At 39.0% G+C, this 19,648-nt stretch overlaps 1 protein-coding gene across 5 annotated transcripts in view; it reads left to right on the top strand.

Annotated features, from left to right (window-relative positions):
- The window catches only part of LOC126088119 (S phase cyclin A-associated protein in the endoplasmic reticulum), a 581,441-nt gene that overhangs the window by 127,084 nt on the left and 434,709 nt on the right, over positions 1-19,648 (top strand). For all 5 annotated transcript variants that reach the window (XM_049906219.1, XM_049906218.1, XM_049906220.1 and 2 more), the window contains 3 exons: positions 3,348-3,483; positions 15,673-15,899; positions 18,151-18,363. In XM_049906219.1, the coding sequence (XP_049762176.1) occupies positions 3,348-3,483; positions 15,673-15,899; positions 18,151-18,363 (576 nt within the window). The remainder of the gene's footprint in view (positions 1-3,347; positions 3,484-15,672; positions 15,900-18,150; positions 18,364-19,648) is intronic.

Genomic DNA, 19,648 nt, shown 5'->3' on the forward strand with positions numbered 1-19,648 from the left:
GCACCTGCACCATAGCAGTCTCATGAGTGAACACTCCCTCTTGTGACCAACAGTCACCATTCCCTCCCCACTCCCTGCTTCCTTACAAGCCTCAGCCACTCCACCTTATAGCATCCTCATGCTTGTCACACTGCAGCGGCAGTACCATGTAATTGCCTGGGAGAATGTAATTGTGCAGATGTATCTGTTTTTGTGTTAATTTTGTAGCTTTAAAGAAGGGTTTGTCCAAAGGATTGTTAGATTTGCCATCTTGTTTATATGCATATCAATCATGCAACATCACATCTATCCTTCCGTTATGTTGTTGTTGTTGTTGTTGTTGTGGTCTTCAGTTCAGAGACTGGTTTGATGCAGCTCTCCAGGCTACTCTATCCTGTGCAGGCTTTTCCATCTCTGTGTAACTACTGCAACCTACATCCTTCTGAATCTGTTTAGCATATTCATCTCTTGGTCTCGCTCCACGATTTTTATCCTCCACACTACCCTGCAGTACTAAATTATTAATCCCTTGACGCCTCAGAACATGTCCTATCAACCAATCCCTTCTATAGTCAAGTTGTGCCACAAATTCCTCTTCTACTCAATTCTGTTCAGTACCTTCTCATTTGTTACGTGATCTACCTATGTAGTCTTCAGCATAAAACTGTAGCACCACATTTTGAAAGCTTCTATTTTCTTCTTGTCTACATGATTTATCATCCATACAAATACTTTCAGAAAGGACTTCCTTACACTTAAATGTATACTCGATATTAACAAATTTCTACATTCCATTATCCTCGTTTTATTCTTGTTGATGTTCATCTTATATCATCTTTTCCAGACACTGTCCATTCCGCTCAACTGCTCTTCCAAGTCTTTTGCAATGTCTGACAGAATTACAATGTCATCAGCAAACCCCTGGTTTTTATTTCTTCTCCATGTATTTTAATTCCTACTCCATTTTTTTTCCTTTACTGCTAGCTCAATATATAGATTGAATAACATCGGAGATAGGCTATGACCCTGTCTCACTCACTTCCCAACCACTGCTTCTCTTTCATGCCCCTAGACTCTTATAAGTGCCATCTGGTTTCTGTTCAAATTGTAAATAGTCTTTCGCTCCCTGTGTTTGACTCCTGCCACCTTCAGAATTTGAAAGAGAGTATTCCAGTCAACATTGTCAAAAGCTTTCTCTAAGTCTACAAATGCTAGAAATGTAGGTTTGCTTTTCCATAGACTAACTTCTAAGATAAATCATAGGGTCAGTATTGCCTCACGTGTTCCAACATTTCTATGGAATCCAAACTGATCTTCCCCGAGGTTGGCTTCTACCGGTTTTTCCATTCGTCTGGAAGGAGTTCGCGTTAGTATTTTGCAGCCATGACTTATTACACTGATAGTTCAGTAATTTTCACACCTGTCAACACCTGCTTTCTTTGGGATTGGAATTATTATATTATTCTTGAAGTCTGAGGGTATTTCGCCTGTCTCATGCATCTTGCCCACCACATAGTACAGTTTTGTCATGGCTGGCTCTCCTGAGGCTGTTAGTAGTTCAATTCAGGTCTTTCAGTGCTCTGTAAAATTCTTCACGCAGTAACATATCCCCCATTTCATCTTCATCTATGTCCTCATCAATTTCCATACTATTGCCCATAAGTACATTGCCCTTGTATAGACCCTCTATATACTCCTTCCACCTTTTTGCTTTCCCGTATTTGCTTAGAACTGGTTTTCCATCTGAGCTCTTGATATTCATACAAGTGGTTCTCTTTTCTCCAAAGGTTTTCCTGTAGGCAGTATATATCTTACCCCTAGTAATATATGTCTCTACAACCTTTAATTTGCCCTCATACCATCCCTGCCTAGCCATTTTGCATGTCCTGTCAATCTCATTTTTGTGACGTTTGTATTCCTTTTCGTGTGCTTCATTTACTACATTTTTATATTTTCTCCTTTCATCAATTAAATTCAATATCTCTTCTATTACTGAAGGATTTCTACTTGCCCTTGTCTTTTTACCTACTTAATCCTCTGCTGCCTTCATTATATTTCATCTCCTAAAGCTACCCATTCTTCTTCTATTGTATTTCTTTCCTCTGTTCTTGTCAATTATTTCCTAATGTTCCCAGGTTCTATCTCCTTAAGTCCCCAACTTTTTGCTGTTTCTTCAGTTTTAATCTGCAGTTCATAACAAATAAATTGTGGTCAGAGTCCATATCTGCACCTGGAAAAGTCTGGTCTCTAAATCTCTCTGTTACTATTATATAATCTATTTGAAACCCTCCAGTGTCTCTAGGCCTCTTCCACGTATGCAACCTACTTTCATGATTCGTAAACCAAGTGTTAGCTATGATTAGGTTATGCTGTGTGCAAAATTCTACCAGGTGGCTTTTTCATTCCTTACCCCAGTCCATATTAACCTACCTCTTTTCCTTCTCTTTCTTTGCCTACTATCAAATTCCAGTCCCCCATGATTATTAAATTTTTGTCTCCCTTAACTATCTGAACAATTTCTTTTATCAAATCATACATTTCTTCAATCTCTTGATCATCTGTGTAGCTAGTTGGTATATAAACTTATACTACTGTGGTAGGTGTGGGCTTCATGTCTATCTTGGCTACAATAATGCGTTCACTACGCGGTTTATAGTAGCTTATCTATGTTCCTATTTTTTATACATTAATAAACCAACTTCTGCATTACTCGTATTTGATTTTTTATTTAGAACCCTTTATTCAATAAAATTTTCTAACCTACCTGCCCAATTAAGGGATCTGACATTCCATGCTCCAATCAATAGAACACCAGTTTTTTTTTTTCTTCTGATAATGATGTCCTCCTGAGTAGTCCCCATCCGGAGATCCATATGGAGTACTATTTTACCTCTGGAATATTTTACCCAAGAGGGCGCCATCAACATTTAACCATACAGTAAAGCTGCATGCCCCCCGTAAAAATTACAGCTGTAGTTTCCCCTTGCTTTCAGCCATTCACAGTACTAGCACAGCAAGGCTGTTTTGGTTGATGTTACAAGGCCAGATCAGTCAGTCATCCAGACTATTGCCTCTCTTCGGGAACGACATGTTTGTCTGACCTCTCAACAGATACCCCTCTGGTGTGGTTGCACCTATGGTACAGCTATCTGTATCGCTGAGTGAGGCATGCAAGCCTCCCAACGAATGGCAAGGTCCATGGGGGGGGGGGGGGGGGGGACTGTAATACTGTGTGTGTGTGTGGGGGGGGGGCTTTGGTCGCACCTTGAAATAGGTAGTAGTGTATTCCTCAATTACATTTGTTTTCTACTGTGAATTTTGTATTTTTTGTTAAGAGAATTTCTATCTTTAAATTTGTATTTAAACAGGTAGATACTGAGACTGATGAAACTGAAACAGATGGTGAGGCCACAACTTGTCCCGAAGATGAAAATGGTAGAACAGATGAAGAGATTGGAGTTGACAGCATGTCACTGGAAGCCAGATATGAAAATATACTGGAAGGTGTGGTAACTACTCATTTTCATTTTCACAACTTGTTGAATAAGTTCAGTCATATGTATTGGCATCAGCAGCCAGTAAATAAATTTGTTACCAATTTCTGTGACTAAAAGTACCATGAAAAACTTTGAATATTTACACAACAGCGCCAACGCATCATAGCATGGAAGCAATGAGGCCTTCGTATGTCATTGGAGCGAGTTGGTACCACATCTGCACCCACGTCACCTAATTCCTGTAAATTATGAGGAGGGGAGTGATGAGCTCTGACGCCACATTCAATCACATCCCAGATGTGTTGGATAGGATTCAGATCTGATGAGTTTGGGGGTCAGCATATCAACTGGAGCTCGCTTTGTGACATGCCGCATTATCTTGTTGAAAACTGCCACTGCTGTTGGGAAACATGATAATCATGAAGGGGTGTATGCAGTCTGCAACCAGTGTACAATACTCTTTGGTCGTCAGGGTGCCTTGCATGAGCTCCACTGGACCAGTGGATACCCTCTTGAATGTTCCTCAGAGCATAATGGGGCTGCTTGTCTCTGTTCTACAGTACAGGTGTCAACGAGCTGTTCCCCCAGGAAGACGACGGATTTGTGCCCTCCCATCAGAGTGATGAAAAAGTTGTTGGGATTCATCAGATCATGCAACACTTTGTCACTGCATCAATGTCCAGTGCCCATTTCAGTAGCAGTTGCTGATGTCTTGGTGTTAACTCTGGCAAATGCATGGGTTGTCAGCTGTGGAGGCCCTTTGTTAGGAGTGTTCGGTGCATTGTCTGTTCAGACACACTTGTACTCTGCCCAAGATTAAACTCTGATGTTAGTTCTACCACAGTTTGCTGCCTATCCTATTTTACCAGTCTGTCCAGCCTATGACATCAGACATCTGCAATGACATGTGGCCATCTAACCCCACAACACCTGGACATAGTTTCACCTTGTGTTGAAGACACACACCACAACACTCCCTGAACACTCCACATGTTGTACAGCTTCCAAAATGCTTGTGCCGAGCTTCCGGGCCATCACAATATGCCCTCAGTCAAACTCAGATAGATCGCGCACTTTCCCCATTCTACACATGTACAGCATGCTTACTGATGCTACGTGCACCATGCGTGTGTCTGATTGGCGATGCTACTATCATGTGGAGGGGTTTATATCAATACTAGGTCAGTGGTCATAGTGTTCTGGCTGATCAGTTTATTTTTTTGAAGACCCATGCGTGCATCTTTTTCATTGTCATGGTAAAAGAGGCATATGTACAGTAAGCTTATGTTTACCACATCAGTAATATATTCTTTGCTATTGGTAGAAGAGTTTTTTTTAGGCTCTTGTGGTGCATATATCTGCTTGTGGGCAAATTTATCAGTTTGTCAGTGGAGGTGAACAACTGATACGGTTAAAGAGTGATCAGTCTGCTTGGGAGGACAGAAGGCTCTGGAGGTTCAGAGCTTAAGACTGCCATCTTACATCGAGGCAAGAAAGATCTCAGGCTGTATATATGCTACTTTCAATGGAGTCAACCTTGTTCCCTACAATCCAAAGAAACCAGGCACAAAGTCAGACCCCTCAACCCATAAGCCACATATGGGTATTAGAACATCTGTGTGCACCTGTAAATGTGCCATGAAATCAGCAGTGAGCATAAATGTTAAGCTCATGGATTCAGATCAAAGACTGACGTTTGATACCGCTATCCATATCACCTCCACAGGAGATAGATTTAGGCAAAAATAAGGACCCACCAAGTCTGGGGTTAAATCTGCTGATCTCAAGGCTGTAACAATATCTCACAGCAAAAATTCTGTGATATAATTAGAAATATGTACAGAGAATCTGACAAATTTGTCAACCCCTGACTCATTCACCCACTGTCTGTCATTTGTGTTCTGTCGCCATTGACATCATTGTAGTTGTCGTTGTCCCCTCCCCTGCTCCCCAAAAAAATTCCATTGATAATGTCTTCAACTTTCCGACCAGAACACAGTAAAGTTAAGAGAGAAAACCAGTTTTGAAATAGTGCCTAGCCTTCAGTGAACATAACTGGATATAGGGCACAGGTGGAGAAATTGAAATTCTATATCTGTATGCCTTCAGGACATAAGCGTGTAGCAAAACATCCCCCCTAATTTACAGAAACAGATGGATCAAAATAAAGGAACTGATAACATGAATTACATCTACGGCATGGAAAGTTTTGTTTCAATGCATTGCCACAGCTATGGTCGACATAGCAATATCAAAACAAGATGGACTGAATAGGACATTGAATACACAGAACTGACATTCAATTAGTGGAAATTGTAATTTGTAACAGATTCCAACCTTGCTGTGGATGGGTAAGAATGTCCTTGTGCCATGGAATCATTTCTGGTAAGCAGTTGTTTTGATGGTACTGCCCAATGTGCTTTCTGGAGCCGCTCCCAGATTCCCACATATGGGGCAGCTCCAGATTGGAAAACCATTAGCTTGTGGGTATCAAGATTTAAAGCAAATGGTGACATGGTTAAGAGAAAGAGGAGGAGAGCTACACAGCATTCAAATTCTAGAGAACAATAATGCAATAAGGCTTTATTTTAGCAGTCTCCAAAGAGATCTGCTCAAAAACTTGTTAGAACTCTTCAGGTATCTGATCAGTGTGGGTTTTGGATTTTGCAACAGGACATGCAATTTCATTCATACGAGATGGTTGTTGTTCAACAGTTGTATGAACATGACTTTGGCGTGAGATCATGTGCAAACATCCTTGAAAATATGCCTGAATTTGCTTTAATCTTTTGCAGAGGTGAAGCACATTATTACTTACCAGGATGCATTAATCATCAAAATTTTTGATACTGGAGTGGAGAGAATCCCCATGGCCTTCATTAAAAACCACTACACAATGACCATGCTACTGTATAGTGTGTAGTTGGAAGATTCGGGATACTTGGTCCTTACTTTTTTGAGGATGATGGTACTAGTGTGACAGTAAATTCTCAATGATACACTCACATGATTAACACGTTTTTTGGGCCAAGATTCAGTGTGCTGCAGATTGACCAGCTATGGTTTTAGCAAGACAGAGCCACTGCTCACACTTCAGATATTTCTCAAAGCATTAAGGCAGATGTTTCGCGACACTTAAATTCTTCACATTGTGATGTCCCTTGGCCAGCATGATCACCAGATCTTACATACTATGATTTTTTTCTGTGGGGCCACCTTAAGGCTGAGGTGTTCAAACTTCAGCAGAGGCCTTTGCCAGCACTAAGAAATGCAATACGGGAAAAATTGGGCTTATTCCTTAATACATGCTCATTAGAGTGATGCAGAATTTTTGAAGTCACATTCAACAATGCATGGATAGTGGAAGACAGAATTTGAGTGAAACTTTGTTAAAAATATGAAAAATTCCCACTTATAGATATCATCCACGTTAATACAGTTTCTTTATTTTGATCCACCTTTTTTATATGTATACTTTAAATTAGGAGACAGGCAGATGTTAGAATCAAGTGTAATTTTTTATTTATTTATTTTTTTCCAACTGGCAATCTGCATCCGTAATATGTCTTCTTTTATCTTCTGTCTATCTGTACATATATAAATTGATGTCCCACATCATGGTTCTTTCTGTTATTGAGTTAATCTCGGGAACTAATGTATGGATTTTGATTTGCAAGGAGTGTTTTGTATGTATAATTTATAAGTATTTCAAGCAAATTGGTTAAGCTGTGATGAATTAAAGTCCCCTATTGCTGTGAAACTGATGCCATTTTCATCTCATAGTGAAAAGCAGAGCTCCTTGGAATCGTGATACCTGGCATCACCTGTTGCTGCTGTGGTGCTCCCTACCAGTGTTATGCTTTGTACCATTATTGCATAGCAGAATGTGAACTGATGTTTCATGACAGAGAGAGTTCAGTACCATTGATTTGTGGCAGGCGGTACTTTGTACCAATGTTTTGTGCAGAGGAAATTTTGTACCAGTGCTTTGTGATGGGGGATTTCATGCAAATTTTTTGTGGCAGAATGTGCTTCATAGCAGTGTTATGATGCAGAAGGTGCTCTGTGGTGATGTTATGGTGCAGAATGTGCTATGTGGTGATGTTATGATGCAAGAGGTACTTCGCAGCAATGTTACAATGCAGAGGGTGTTTTGTAGCAATGTTATGATGCAGAGTGTGCTTCATACCATTGTTGCTTGTTGAATGGTTCTTCTTGCCAATTTTATGTGGCAGAGGGTGTTTTGTGACAGAGTGTGCTTTGAACCACTGTTGTGTAGCAAAGGGTGCAGCATACTGATGTTGCCTGGCTGGTGGTGCTCTGTTCCAGTGTTTTGTGGCACAGGGTGCTGTGTAGCAATGTTACATTGCAGAAGTGCTTCTTACCAATTTTACATGGCAGTGTGTGTTTTGTAATTACAAAGGGTGAACATTTAATAAAACTGACAAACTGCAAGGATAGGTTCCTGACTGGAAATGGAGGAGCAAAGGTCCTATGAATATATGTCTGGAAATGCATCATTGCTATGGTAGAAGGTGCTGATGAATGAAAGTTCCTCTGACTGTGTGCCGTGTGTTCCTTGTGTGGTGCAGGCTGTATGATTGATGCAGCATACTGTAAGCAGCAGAACGATCCAGTATTCATGCCAGAACAGTCCAGTATTCGTGCCAGGAACAAACTGAGGTGGCGTTTGTGTATGGCCAAGCAGATGGAAATGGTCACAAGATAGCACAACTATACTAAAACAAGTACCCTCACAGACAACAGCTACATCACACAACATTTCAAGCCCTTTTTGGGCATTTGTATGATCATGAGTCCTTTCAGACAAATCAATGGGCTTGGAGTCAGTGAACTGTGCATACACCAGATTTGGAGGACCAAGTTCAAGAGGATATTGAGACAGACCTCAACATGAGCTCCAGGAAAGTGGACCGCCAAGATGCTGTAAGCCAAAGTATGATTATGTGTGTCCTGCATGGCTGACACGTGTAATGTATCTCACGGAGGCCACTTTGAACAACTGTTGCGACATGAATGCGATGCAGCTCTGTTCTGTGTTCAGTCATTGTTGTCACTGCACACACACCATTCATTTCTGCACACATATTCATAGGACCATTTTTCCTTCATTACCTTTCAGGAATCCGTCCTTGCAGTTTGTCGAATTTATTAATGTTAACCCTGCATTTTTTTTGGCAGTGTGTGCCTCGTACCTAAGTTACATGGCCTGAGGCAGCGGATTATCCCACGCAGTGTCTGAGTGAGGCAAGGGAGTGGGAGCATCACGCACAACCACTGAGTGACAGGTATAGGCTCAATGCACTCTGGTTGGTGCACAGGCAGAGGGGTGGTATGTGCGGGTTCGGAGCCATTGCCCGATGGTGGAGAACTCGAGTCGAGAGGTTGTGGGATGAATTCCTCAGTGGTCCAAGCTTGTTTAACCTGCTGAAGTGAAACTGTTTGGAGTCGGATGTTCATGAGGATGTTGATAGTATTAGCCATCGAGAAGATATACGGGTAGCAGCTATGTGCAACTGGGCACACTCGACAAAAGTGGGGAGGTCAGATAGGGCGATGGTTGCAGGATCATTGATGATTACAGCTGGGAGGACTAATGTCTCACCATACAGGACTTTAGCAAGTGACACTTAGAGGTCTGCCTTATCAACCACGTGGATTGTTAACATGACCCAGAACAGTGCTTCAAGCCACTCAACATTGTGGCACATGAGGGCCACAACCGTGGCACACGATGGTAGTTTTGGAGTCCTGTGCCAGCACTCGATGAGCCCATTACTATGAAGGTGGCATGCTATAATGTGAAATTTATCCATGCCACAGACCATGCAGAGTTTGTTAAATAACAGTGATCTGAACTGCCTACCCTGATTGATGGTGATAGATGAAGTGCACCCGAATCTAGCTATCCAGGAATACACAAATGCTCATGCAACAGAATCAACTGTAATGGCTGCAAGGGGGATCGCCTCCACCCATCTTGTAGTACGATCAATGATGGACAAGATATATCTGAAACCATCAGGTGCAGGTGACGGCGCGATGAGTTCTAGGTCCATATCTCAGAAACAGCATCATGGGATGTCAGATTTGACTAGGGGTGGCTGCGTACGTCTACTGATTTTTCTGTGCTGACATGGCACGCAGGCATGAGTCCACACATGGTAGTGCTTCTTCACTCATGGCCACACAAAGCATTCCATGACGGGTCACCCAGTAGCCTTAGTACCAGGGTGTGAGAGAGTATGCAAAGCAACAAAAATTTGGTGAAGTAAAGCAGCTGGGAAGATAGGTTGAGTGATGTCCATGGACATATCACACCATCACGGCCTGACCAAACCCAGTAGGTTGCAAGAAACTATCTGTAGGTAAGTGGAAGAGGCCTGACAGGGTTCTGAAGTTCGACATCATTGTCCTGTAAGTGGGACAGTTCATCGAAATTAATAGGAGATGAGATACCACTGACATGTGACAGATAATCAGCCACCACATTTTCTGAGCCACGAACGCATTGGATGTCTGTTGTGTACTGATGGATGGGATCCATATGCCAAACCTGTGTGGGAAAGGTCAACAGCAGGATTGCGAATAGTGCCCGTGAGGAGATGATGATTTGTGAAAATTGTAATGTTCCCTCTACGAAATATTTGTGGCCTTGTACACCACAAGAAGTTTCCAGTTGATAGCCGACCAGCTGACAGCTTATGTTGAGCCATGTACCAGTATTCCAGGTGAAATGGATGAAAAATGTTTGAGAATAGGCCTAGATGGCAAAAGCAAAGTAGTACCTTTCAACAAGGTAATTCATTTTCCCATTTATTTTCCCACAAAGATGCTTTGGCAGTGGGGAAGCTGAAAAATTTGAAGTATGAGTCATCCTTTTCACTGAATTTGGCATTATCTCACTTCCACCTACATACATCTCAAGAAATTTATGACTGAGTATACTGTGCCCAAATAAAAAATTACAGCAGCCATTAATGTGTGTTTTGCAAACATACAGAATGTTACTTCAGGGATGGAATCTACTCACTGAAATAACTTGGAAAAAGTACATTTACTTAAGAGATGTGGGTAAAAACAACTAAGTACATATTTTACATAAACAAGTCTTTCACTGCCAACCTAACTTTTCATCGTTTTCTCATACTTCAGCCAAATGCAGAATAACCCAATAAAACATCAAAATGAAAGATCCACAAAAATACAGTTCAAGGAAAAAAAAAAATCGCTTTAACCAATTTGCCTTCATAGCATTAAATAAGAAGCATCATCAGATTTGTCAATAATGGAAACAGAATTTGGAGACTGCCTGTAAATGGTCTCAATTTGACATTCTGATTAGTCAGCATTTTTCTCCCATCTTCATTGTATTTAATCAGTGTTACGTCTGTCTGGTCATAATATTGCATGACTTTTGACGTGATATTCATACTAATTCAAAAGCTATTTGTGCTTCGTAATAATAATAATAATAATAATAATAATAATAATAATAATAATAATAAACCCCGTGGAGGCCTGGGAGAAGAATAGACCTCCGGTATGTTCTGCCACTCGTAAAAGGCGACGAAAAGAACAAACCACTAATAGGGCTAACCCCCCTTTTAGTGTGATTACTTGGTTCACGACAGAACTAAAGAAGCCTCGGAAAAGCGCCGTCATTGTCGGGGACGACGCTTAAACCCTATGCCCGCCCACAATGGTAACGACACTGCTAGCCAACTGGAAAATGATTTAAATCCAAATAGAGGTGTTTTGCAGGATATGCTTCCTGCAACCACCCTAGAAGGAAAACAAAGACAGAGGATGAGATGGTCAGATGAAGTTAATCGACACCTCATGTTCTGTTATTACCAAGCAACAAACCTAGGAACCAACACAACTGGATACAGATCACAAGTATACACAATATTTATTACCAGATACCCAGAATTAAAATTTTTAGCAGAACGACGACTAGCTGATCAGATCCGTGTAATAATAAAAAATAACAGGATACCCCAGTCAGAATTAGAAAACATCAAGCAACAAGTACAACAAATACTGGAACAAAATAATGTGCAATCAGAAGAAGAAGAAAATACAGTAATGGACTCAAACATCCCAGAGAAAACAAACAAAGACCAACACGCATCAATTAAACAATCAGAGGAAAACGAAATCTTAAGACAGCCACCAGAACAAGCACAAATAGATCACGAAGTGACACACATGTTAGGTATAGAAGAAAAATTTCAGCTGACATATATAGAATACAAAGACACAAATACAGACATTAGACCGTTCTTGCATAGACCACCAAATAACCCACAAGTCGAAACAACAATAACAACTATCAACACAATCATACACAACAAAATAAATGAAAATACAACTGTGGAAGAGTTACAACTACTGGTTTATATAGGAGCACTCACTACACTAAATATACACACTAGGCAGAGATCAGAACCAACCAACACACAGAAGAAACCCACAAAACCAGCATGGCAACACAGGCTACAGATCAGAATAGAAAAACTGAGAAAAGACATCGGACAGCTAACACAATTTATAAGAAATGAAATGTCAGAAAAACTAAAAAGGTTATGTAAAATCTCACAACAAGAAGTGATAGAGCAATTAGATGAAAAGAAGCAGAAAGTACAAGCATTGGCCAAACGACTTAGAAGATACAAAAAAAGTGAAAATAGAAGGAAACAGAACCAAACATTCAACACAAACCAAAAGAAATTTTACCAGACAATAGATAACACACACATTAAAATAGACAATCCACCAAGCATAACAGACATGGAACACTTCTGGAGCAACATATGGTCAAACCCAGTACAACATAACAGGCATGCACGGTGGATACAAGCAGAAACAGACACATACAAGATGCTATCGCGGATGCCTGAAGTGATAATTTTGCAACATGAAGCCACCCAAGCAATTAATTCTACTCACAATTGGAAAGCCCCTGGAAAAGATAAAATACCAAATTTCTGGCTAAAGAAGTTCACCTCAACACATTCACATCTAACTAAATTATTTAACAGTTACATTGCAGACCCATACACATTCCCTGATACACTTACACATGGAATAACTTATCTGAAACCTAAAGATCAAGCAGACACAGCAAACCCAGCTAAATATCGTCCCATAACATGCCTACCAACAATATACAAAATATTAACTTCAGTCATTACACAGAAATTAATAACACATACAACACAGAACAAAATTATAAATGAAGAACAAAAAGGCTGTTGCAAAGGAGCACGAGGATGTAAAGAGCAACTGATAATAGATGCAGAGGTGACATATCAAGCTAAAACTAAACAAAGGTCGCTACACTACACATACATTGATTACCAAAAAGCTTTTGATAGTGTACCCCACTCATGGTTACTACAAATATTGGAAATATACAAAGTAGATCCTAAATTGATACAGTTCCTAAACATAGTAATGAAAAATTGCAAAACCAAACTTAATATCCAAACAAATTCAAATAATATCACATCACAGCCAATACAGATTAAGCGTGGAATATACCAAGGAGACTCATTAAGTCCTTTCTGGTTCTGCCTTGCTCTGAACCCACTATCCAACATGCTAAATAATACAAATTATGGATACAATATTACTGGAACATACCAACACAAAATCACACATTTGCTATACATGGAAGATCTAAAACTACTGGCAGCAACAAATCAACAACTCAACCAATTACTAAAGATAACAGAAGTATTCAGCAATGATATAAATATGGCTTTTGGAACAGACAAATGTAAGAAAAATAGCATAGTCAAGGGAAGACACACTAAACAAGAAGATTACATATTGGATAACCACAGCGACTGCATAGAAGTGATGGAAAAACAGATGCCTATAAATATCTAGGATACAGACAAAAAATAGGAATAGATAATACAAATATTAAAGAAGAACTAAAAGAAAAATATAAACAAAGACTAACAAAAATACTGAAAACAGAATTGACAGCAAGAAACAAGACGAAAGCTATAAATACTTATGCTATACAAGTATTGACCTACTCATTTGGAGTAGTGAAATGGAGTAACACAGACCTAGAAGCACTCAATACACTTACACGATCACAATGCCACAAATATAGAATACATCACATACATTCAGCAACAGAAAGATTCACATTAAGCAGAAAGGAAGAAGGAAGGGGATTTATCGACATAAAAAACCTACATTATGGACAGGTAGACAATTTAAGAAAATTCTTTCTAGAACGAGCAGAAACTAGCAAAATACACAAAGCAATCACTCATATAAATACATCGGCTACACCACTGCAATTTCATAACCACTTCTACAACCCTCTAGATCACATAACATCAACAGACACGAAGAAAGTAAATTGGAAAAAGAAAACACTACATGGCAAGCACCCGTATCATCTAACACAGCCACATATCGATCAGGACGCATCCAACACATGGCTAAGAAAAGGCAATATATACAGTGAGACGGAATGATTCATGATTGCAATACAGGATCAACCAATAAACACCAGATATTACAGCAAGCATATTATTAAAGATACCAATACCACAACAGATAAATGCAGACTTTGCAAACAACAAATAGAAACAGTAGATCACATCACAAGCGGATGTACAATACTAGCAAATACAGAATACCCCAGAAGACATGACAATGTAGCAAAAATAATACATCAACAGCTTGCCTTACAACATAAACTGATAAAACAACACGTTTCCACATACAAGTATGCACCATAAAATGTACTGGAGAATGATGAATACAAATTATACTGGAACAGAACCATTATAACAGATAAAACAACCCCTCATAACAAACCTGTCATCATACTCACCAATAAAAAGAAGAAATTAACACAACCTATCGAAATATCCATACCCAATACAACAAATATACAAAAGAAAACAGGAGAAAAAATTGAAAAATACATCCAACTGGCTGAGGAAGTCAATGACATGTGGCATCAGGATAAAGTTGACATTATACCAATTATACTATCCACTACAGGAGTCATACCACACAATATCCACCAGTACATCAATGCAGTACAGCTACATCCAAACTTGTATATAAAACTACAGAAATCCGTAATTACTGATACATGTTCAATCACCCGAAAGTCCCTAAATGCAATATAACATATACCGTACAGTTAAAAGGAAGTGACGCTTGATCAAGGTCCGCGTCACTTTCCATTTCTGACCAGACATAACGTCTGAGAAAAGAAAGAAATAATAATAATACTGTAGAAGAAATAGGAGAGTTCAAAGTAGTTTTCATTTTTATTCAGAATCTCATGTGCAAGTTCAGCTGTGGTGTTTTCAGTTATACAGGGTGATTCAAAAAGAATACCACAACTTTAAAAATGTGTATTTAATGAAAGAAACATAATATAACCTTCTGTTATACATCATTACAAAGAGTATTTAAAAAGGTTTTTTTTTCACTCAAAAACAAGTTCAGAGATGTTCAATATGGCCCCCTCCAGACACTCGAGCAATATCAACCCGATACTTCAACTCGATCCACACTCTCTGTAGCATATCAGGCGTAACAGTTTGGATAGCTGCTGTTATTTCTCGTTTCAAATCATCAATGGTGGCTGGGAGAGGTGGCCGAAACACCATATCCTTAACATACCCCCATAAGAAAAAATCGCAGGGGGTAAGATCAGGGCTTCTTGGAGGCCAGTGATGAAGCGGTTGAGCGGTCGCCATCTTAGCATCAACTGACGCTGACGCCTAGTCAACAGCGCCTCAAGCGAACAAATGTACAACTAAATGAAACTTTATAGCTCCCTTAATTCGCCGACAGATAGTGCCTTTTGTCGTTGCAGAGTTTTAAATTCCTAAAGTTGTGGTATTCTTTTTGAATCACCCTGTATTATGCAACAATAAACACTGTATGCATGTATTTCACTATCCTGTAAATAGTCCACACATAGAGTACACATACAACAATAGATTAGTAATGAACTGTCTTGTGTTAATCATAACCCTAAGCACAGTGAAATGTGACTAACATAGTAGCCTGATATAGTCTTTGTCCAGATATTTTTGGTAGTATATGGAAAATTCACAGTTGAAATACAGAGTTGTTATTACTTTTTATAACAGTATTAAATTTTTACCTAATTTAGGAATGTCATGGTCTGAACGAATGGATGCATTAGAGCAGCTGCAAGAACTTGTTGCAAGGCACCCTGGACGAGCTCTTGAGCTTCACCAGAAACTGTCATCTCCATCACGTCGTCGCACTGTTCCTGAAACTTTGCGTCGCTTCCAAGCAAAACAGGCACAGGCCGAAGAAAAACGTGAGAAACTGAAACTGGAACGAAGTCAACGCCTTCGGGAACTTCTAAACAAGGCATGGATGCTTTTAGTTTATGTAGTGTGAACTTTCCATAGCTTCTAAAGCTATGATTCACTGTCCTCCTTCAGGTTGTGCATTACAAGCAGCACAGAGTCTACTAAGTTTGGACCAGCTACCGAACTCTCCTTAGGATATGAAGAGAAACTGATATTTTTGTGCAATATGTGACATGTAGCAGACCTGCTGAAGTAAAATTTCTGTTGTCCTCTTGTAATTGTTATGTTCTGGTCATAGCTGCAAGGTGTAATAATTGTGATGGTGGTTCTTACCTAGTTGTACTGTGCTACACTGGGCATGGAAGGGAAATTATCTAGTCTGATGCAACATTTGCAAACACACAATACTGACCATAATGTCACACCTTGCTCTTAAAAATCTATTTATTATTATTTTCTGTCCAATAGTTTTGCTAACTATCCAAGCGGACACTTCTATCTACATTTGTTGTGTTTAAGAGTCAATTCTTCTTTTTTACGTTCATATGATTAGAGATGTGAAAAAGGGTGCTACTTCTTATTAGATTTTGTTATAAGCTTTTTCTTTTAGTGTCAGAGAAGGGTTGGTTTAAGTGTTGTGAGAGGAAGGGGAGAGGAGGGATGCCCTGAAGTGATTAAGAACAAGGGAAATGAAAAAGTTGAAATAAGGATCTGTTTAGTATTGACATTGCTGTAGATTGCAGATTGTATTTCAGTTATATGGTTAGTTATTGCTTGTTGCAGAAATCCAGTAATGTGTGGATGACATTAAATGTATAAATGTGGTAATGGTGGTCCTTGGTGGAATATAAATAATGGAAGGAGTAAAGGTAACAACTCAGCAAACAAAGTAATCTGTAACCACATAAAGACAACTGACAGGTTGCTAGCTTTGGGACAAATCCTTCTTCAGACCTACGTACGCGCATGCATGCGTGTGGCCCCCCTCCCCCTCCTAACTACCTACCCACCTACACACACACACACACACACACACACACACACACACACACACACACACACACTCATAGTCAGTGTAGTAGGACAACATAGTCTTGCAGGTACAGGTGTATATGCAATCTATAGTTTTGAAGAACAACTTATCCAAAAGCTAGCAAAGTTCTGTTTTGTTTATGTCCTTATTTAAGACTCAGTGTTTCAACTATTCGGTGAGTTGGTACAATGCATTATTCATTGCGCAAATAAATACTTTGGAGTAGAGGAGACTACTACACAAATAACTAGAGAAGGGTATGAGCCTGTATATAAGTGGTTGGTTGTATCTTTTTGTGTTTGTCTCTGTGCTGCAGACAAACACAAATAATAGTGTGGGCACAAAAGTGCAGAAATTGGAGTTATGCTAGAAAATACTATTTAGTAGTAAGTAAAGATACAAGTTAGCTCTTAGAGAAAGTAAAAAAACTGCAGCCAGCGACTGTTAATATTGCCATTTATTCAAAACAGATTGCACTGTTACTGATTTTAAACCGACAGGTTCCACATTAGAGTGATCACATTTATAATTTAATTTAGCTTATACTGAACAAATGCTAAATGAAATTATAACTGTAAACATCCATCCGACAGTGAGCTTTTTGGTATAAATCCCTAAAAGAGATACATGTGTTTAATAAATAACGTTATTTAAAGTGGCTGGTTGCTATTTTGTGTAAGAATTAACCTGTATCTTTACACAGCCATATTCTAATATCAATCTTCAAAAAGTAGAAAATAAAGAATTATCATTTTGCAACAAACATTTGAAGGATAGTAATAATTACTGTTCTATCATTATTGTTATGCAGTCCTTTATTCTCCTACATTTAATTATTTTATTTGAATGCATATGAAGGAAATGCCCCCAGGAAAGTGCATTTAAGAGTATCAACCAACTGATTCCCTCTCTCACCATGACTACTCTCACCACTGAGAACCATAGAGTAAATGTTTTGAAAGGACATAGTGCATTAAACAATTGTTAAAGGTGATAACACTTTATCTTAAAACAGAATTCATTTTCAAGTAATTAGATCTTCCACATACGTAATAGGTGCTGGCAGCTTGTGTCGACAGCAAGTGCCAATATGAAATAAATGAATAAGCAAGTAAATAAATAAATTTTTAGGTATAAAGTAGTGTGATACTGCTTCTCTGCACCATTTTATCATGAAAATGATGAATAACTGTAAAAATGTAACATAAATGTCGTTACTTTGTATCTCACTATAGTACCATTTTTTGATATTGGATATTGTTAACCCATCTAACAGGTGGAAGAGGTAAAGGCTGCCCAGGCCCAACTCATAGAGGATAAAAGAAACCGCCTTGAAATGAAGCTGAAACGTGCTGAAGTCAACCGTAAGCTGCACCTTCAAGGTATTGTACGTAAGGCTCACGATGAAGAGGAGAAACTGAAGGAGATTGCATTCATCACTGAACTGTCAGCACAAAACAAGAGACACGATTTTATGGCTCAATGCCAGGTACAGTTATCTAAGAAAATCTTGAAGATTTAATTTTCTAATAATTATTAACCTTTCTGCAGGTATGAAAGATGCAGAGGGGAGAAAATTTTGTTGTATGTTGACTGATTTAAGAATGAGATGTGCATTTGGATCGTCATTACATTATCGTCAGTGGTTTTGTTATATTATATCAAATCAAATGTGAAATCTGAGATTTCGATAACTACTATAGCTGTCACATTTAGGTGTAAAGCTGTCTGGGAAAGTTAATAGATGTAGAAAAGAGGTTTACCAGGAAAGAGAAGAAAAACTAATTCAGAGTCTTGGTATCAAGAAAACAAATAGAATTAACAGGGAACTATGATAGAGAAGGCTAATCTACTAGAGTATTAATAACGAGCTACAGGCAACCTATAGTTCAAGTTGGAAATATTACAATTCAAAATATATCCCTTTCTTTCTTTCCTTCTCAACCCATATGGTAAGTCTCCCCTGATGTAGGGCTCTGGGTTCCTTCTCTGAGCTGTATCCCTTTTCCTAAACCTCCCCAGTCCATTCCCTTCACCCCTCTTCATTCCCTTCAACTCTTCTGCCAGAAGAAGGAACCACTGCTTCCGAAAGCCTGTAAAAGTTAAAATATTTGTGTGTGTGTGTGTGTGTGTGTGTGTGTGTGTGTGTGTGTTCTCATGCTGCAACTTGGTGAGTAGATTTTTTATATATCCATTTACATTATATTGAAAATATATCTCTAGCTACATATTAAGATTAAAATACTAATAAAAGGATAAACAAAATTTAAAAAAGGAAGGGGGGAGAAAGAGGGCTAAGAACAAATGAAACAATAAAAAAATATCTTTAAGTGAGACACAAATTAATAGGAACACAGACGAGGAATGCGAATGCAAGGACAAAAGAAGAATGAAACAGACATGGAAGAAAATCTGGCATTAGCAATAGGAGAAAAGTGCCACATGGGATAGTACCAGTTAGATTTCTGAGAATCATATTTATGTTCGATACTTTGTTACCATATTGTAAGTTTGGAAACCCTTGTGTAAGGAGGCAAGATCTTAATAAACTGCCCAGTAGACTATTTATTCCATTTGTTATGTCTTGCAAACTTCCTCACTTTCACTGAGGATAGCAGCATCATCACCAAATCTTATCAGTGATATTCTTTCACTCTGAATTTTAATCCTACTCCTGAACCTATCTTTCATTTCCATAATTGCTTCTTCACTGTACTGATTGAACAGTAGTGGTAAGAGACTGCTTCTCTGAATTCCAATCATTTTAATCTGAG

This window comes from Schistocerca cancellata, chromosome 6 (assembly GCF_023864275.1).
Source record: "Schistocerca cancellata isolate TAMUIC-IGC-003103 chromosome 6, iqSchCanc2.1, whole genome shotgun sequence".
NCBI classification, from domain to species: Eukaryota; Metazoa; Arthropoda; class Insecta; order Orthoptera; family Acrididae; genus Schistocerca; species Schistocerca cancellata.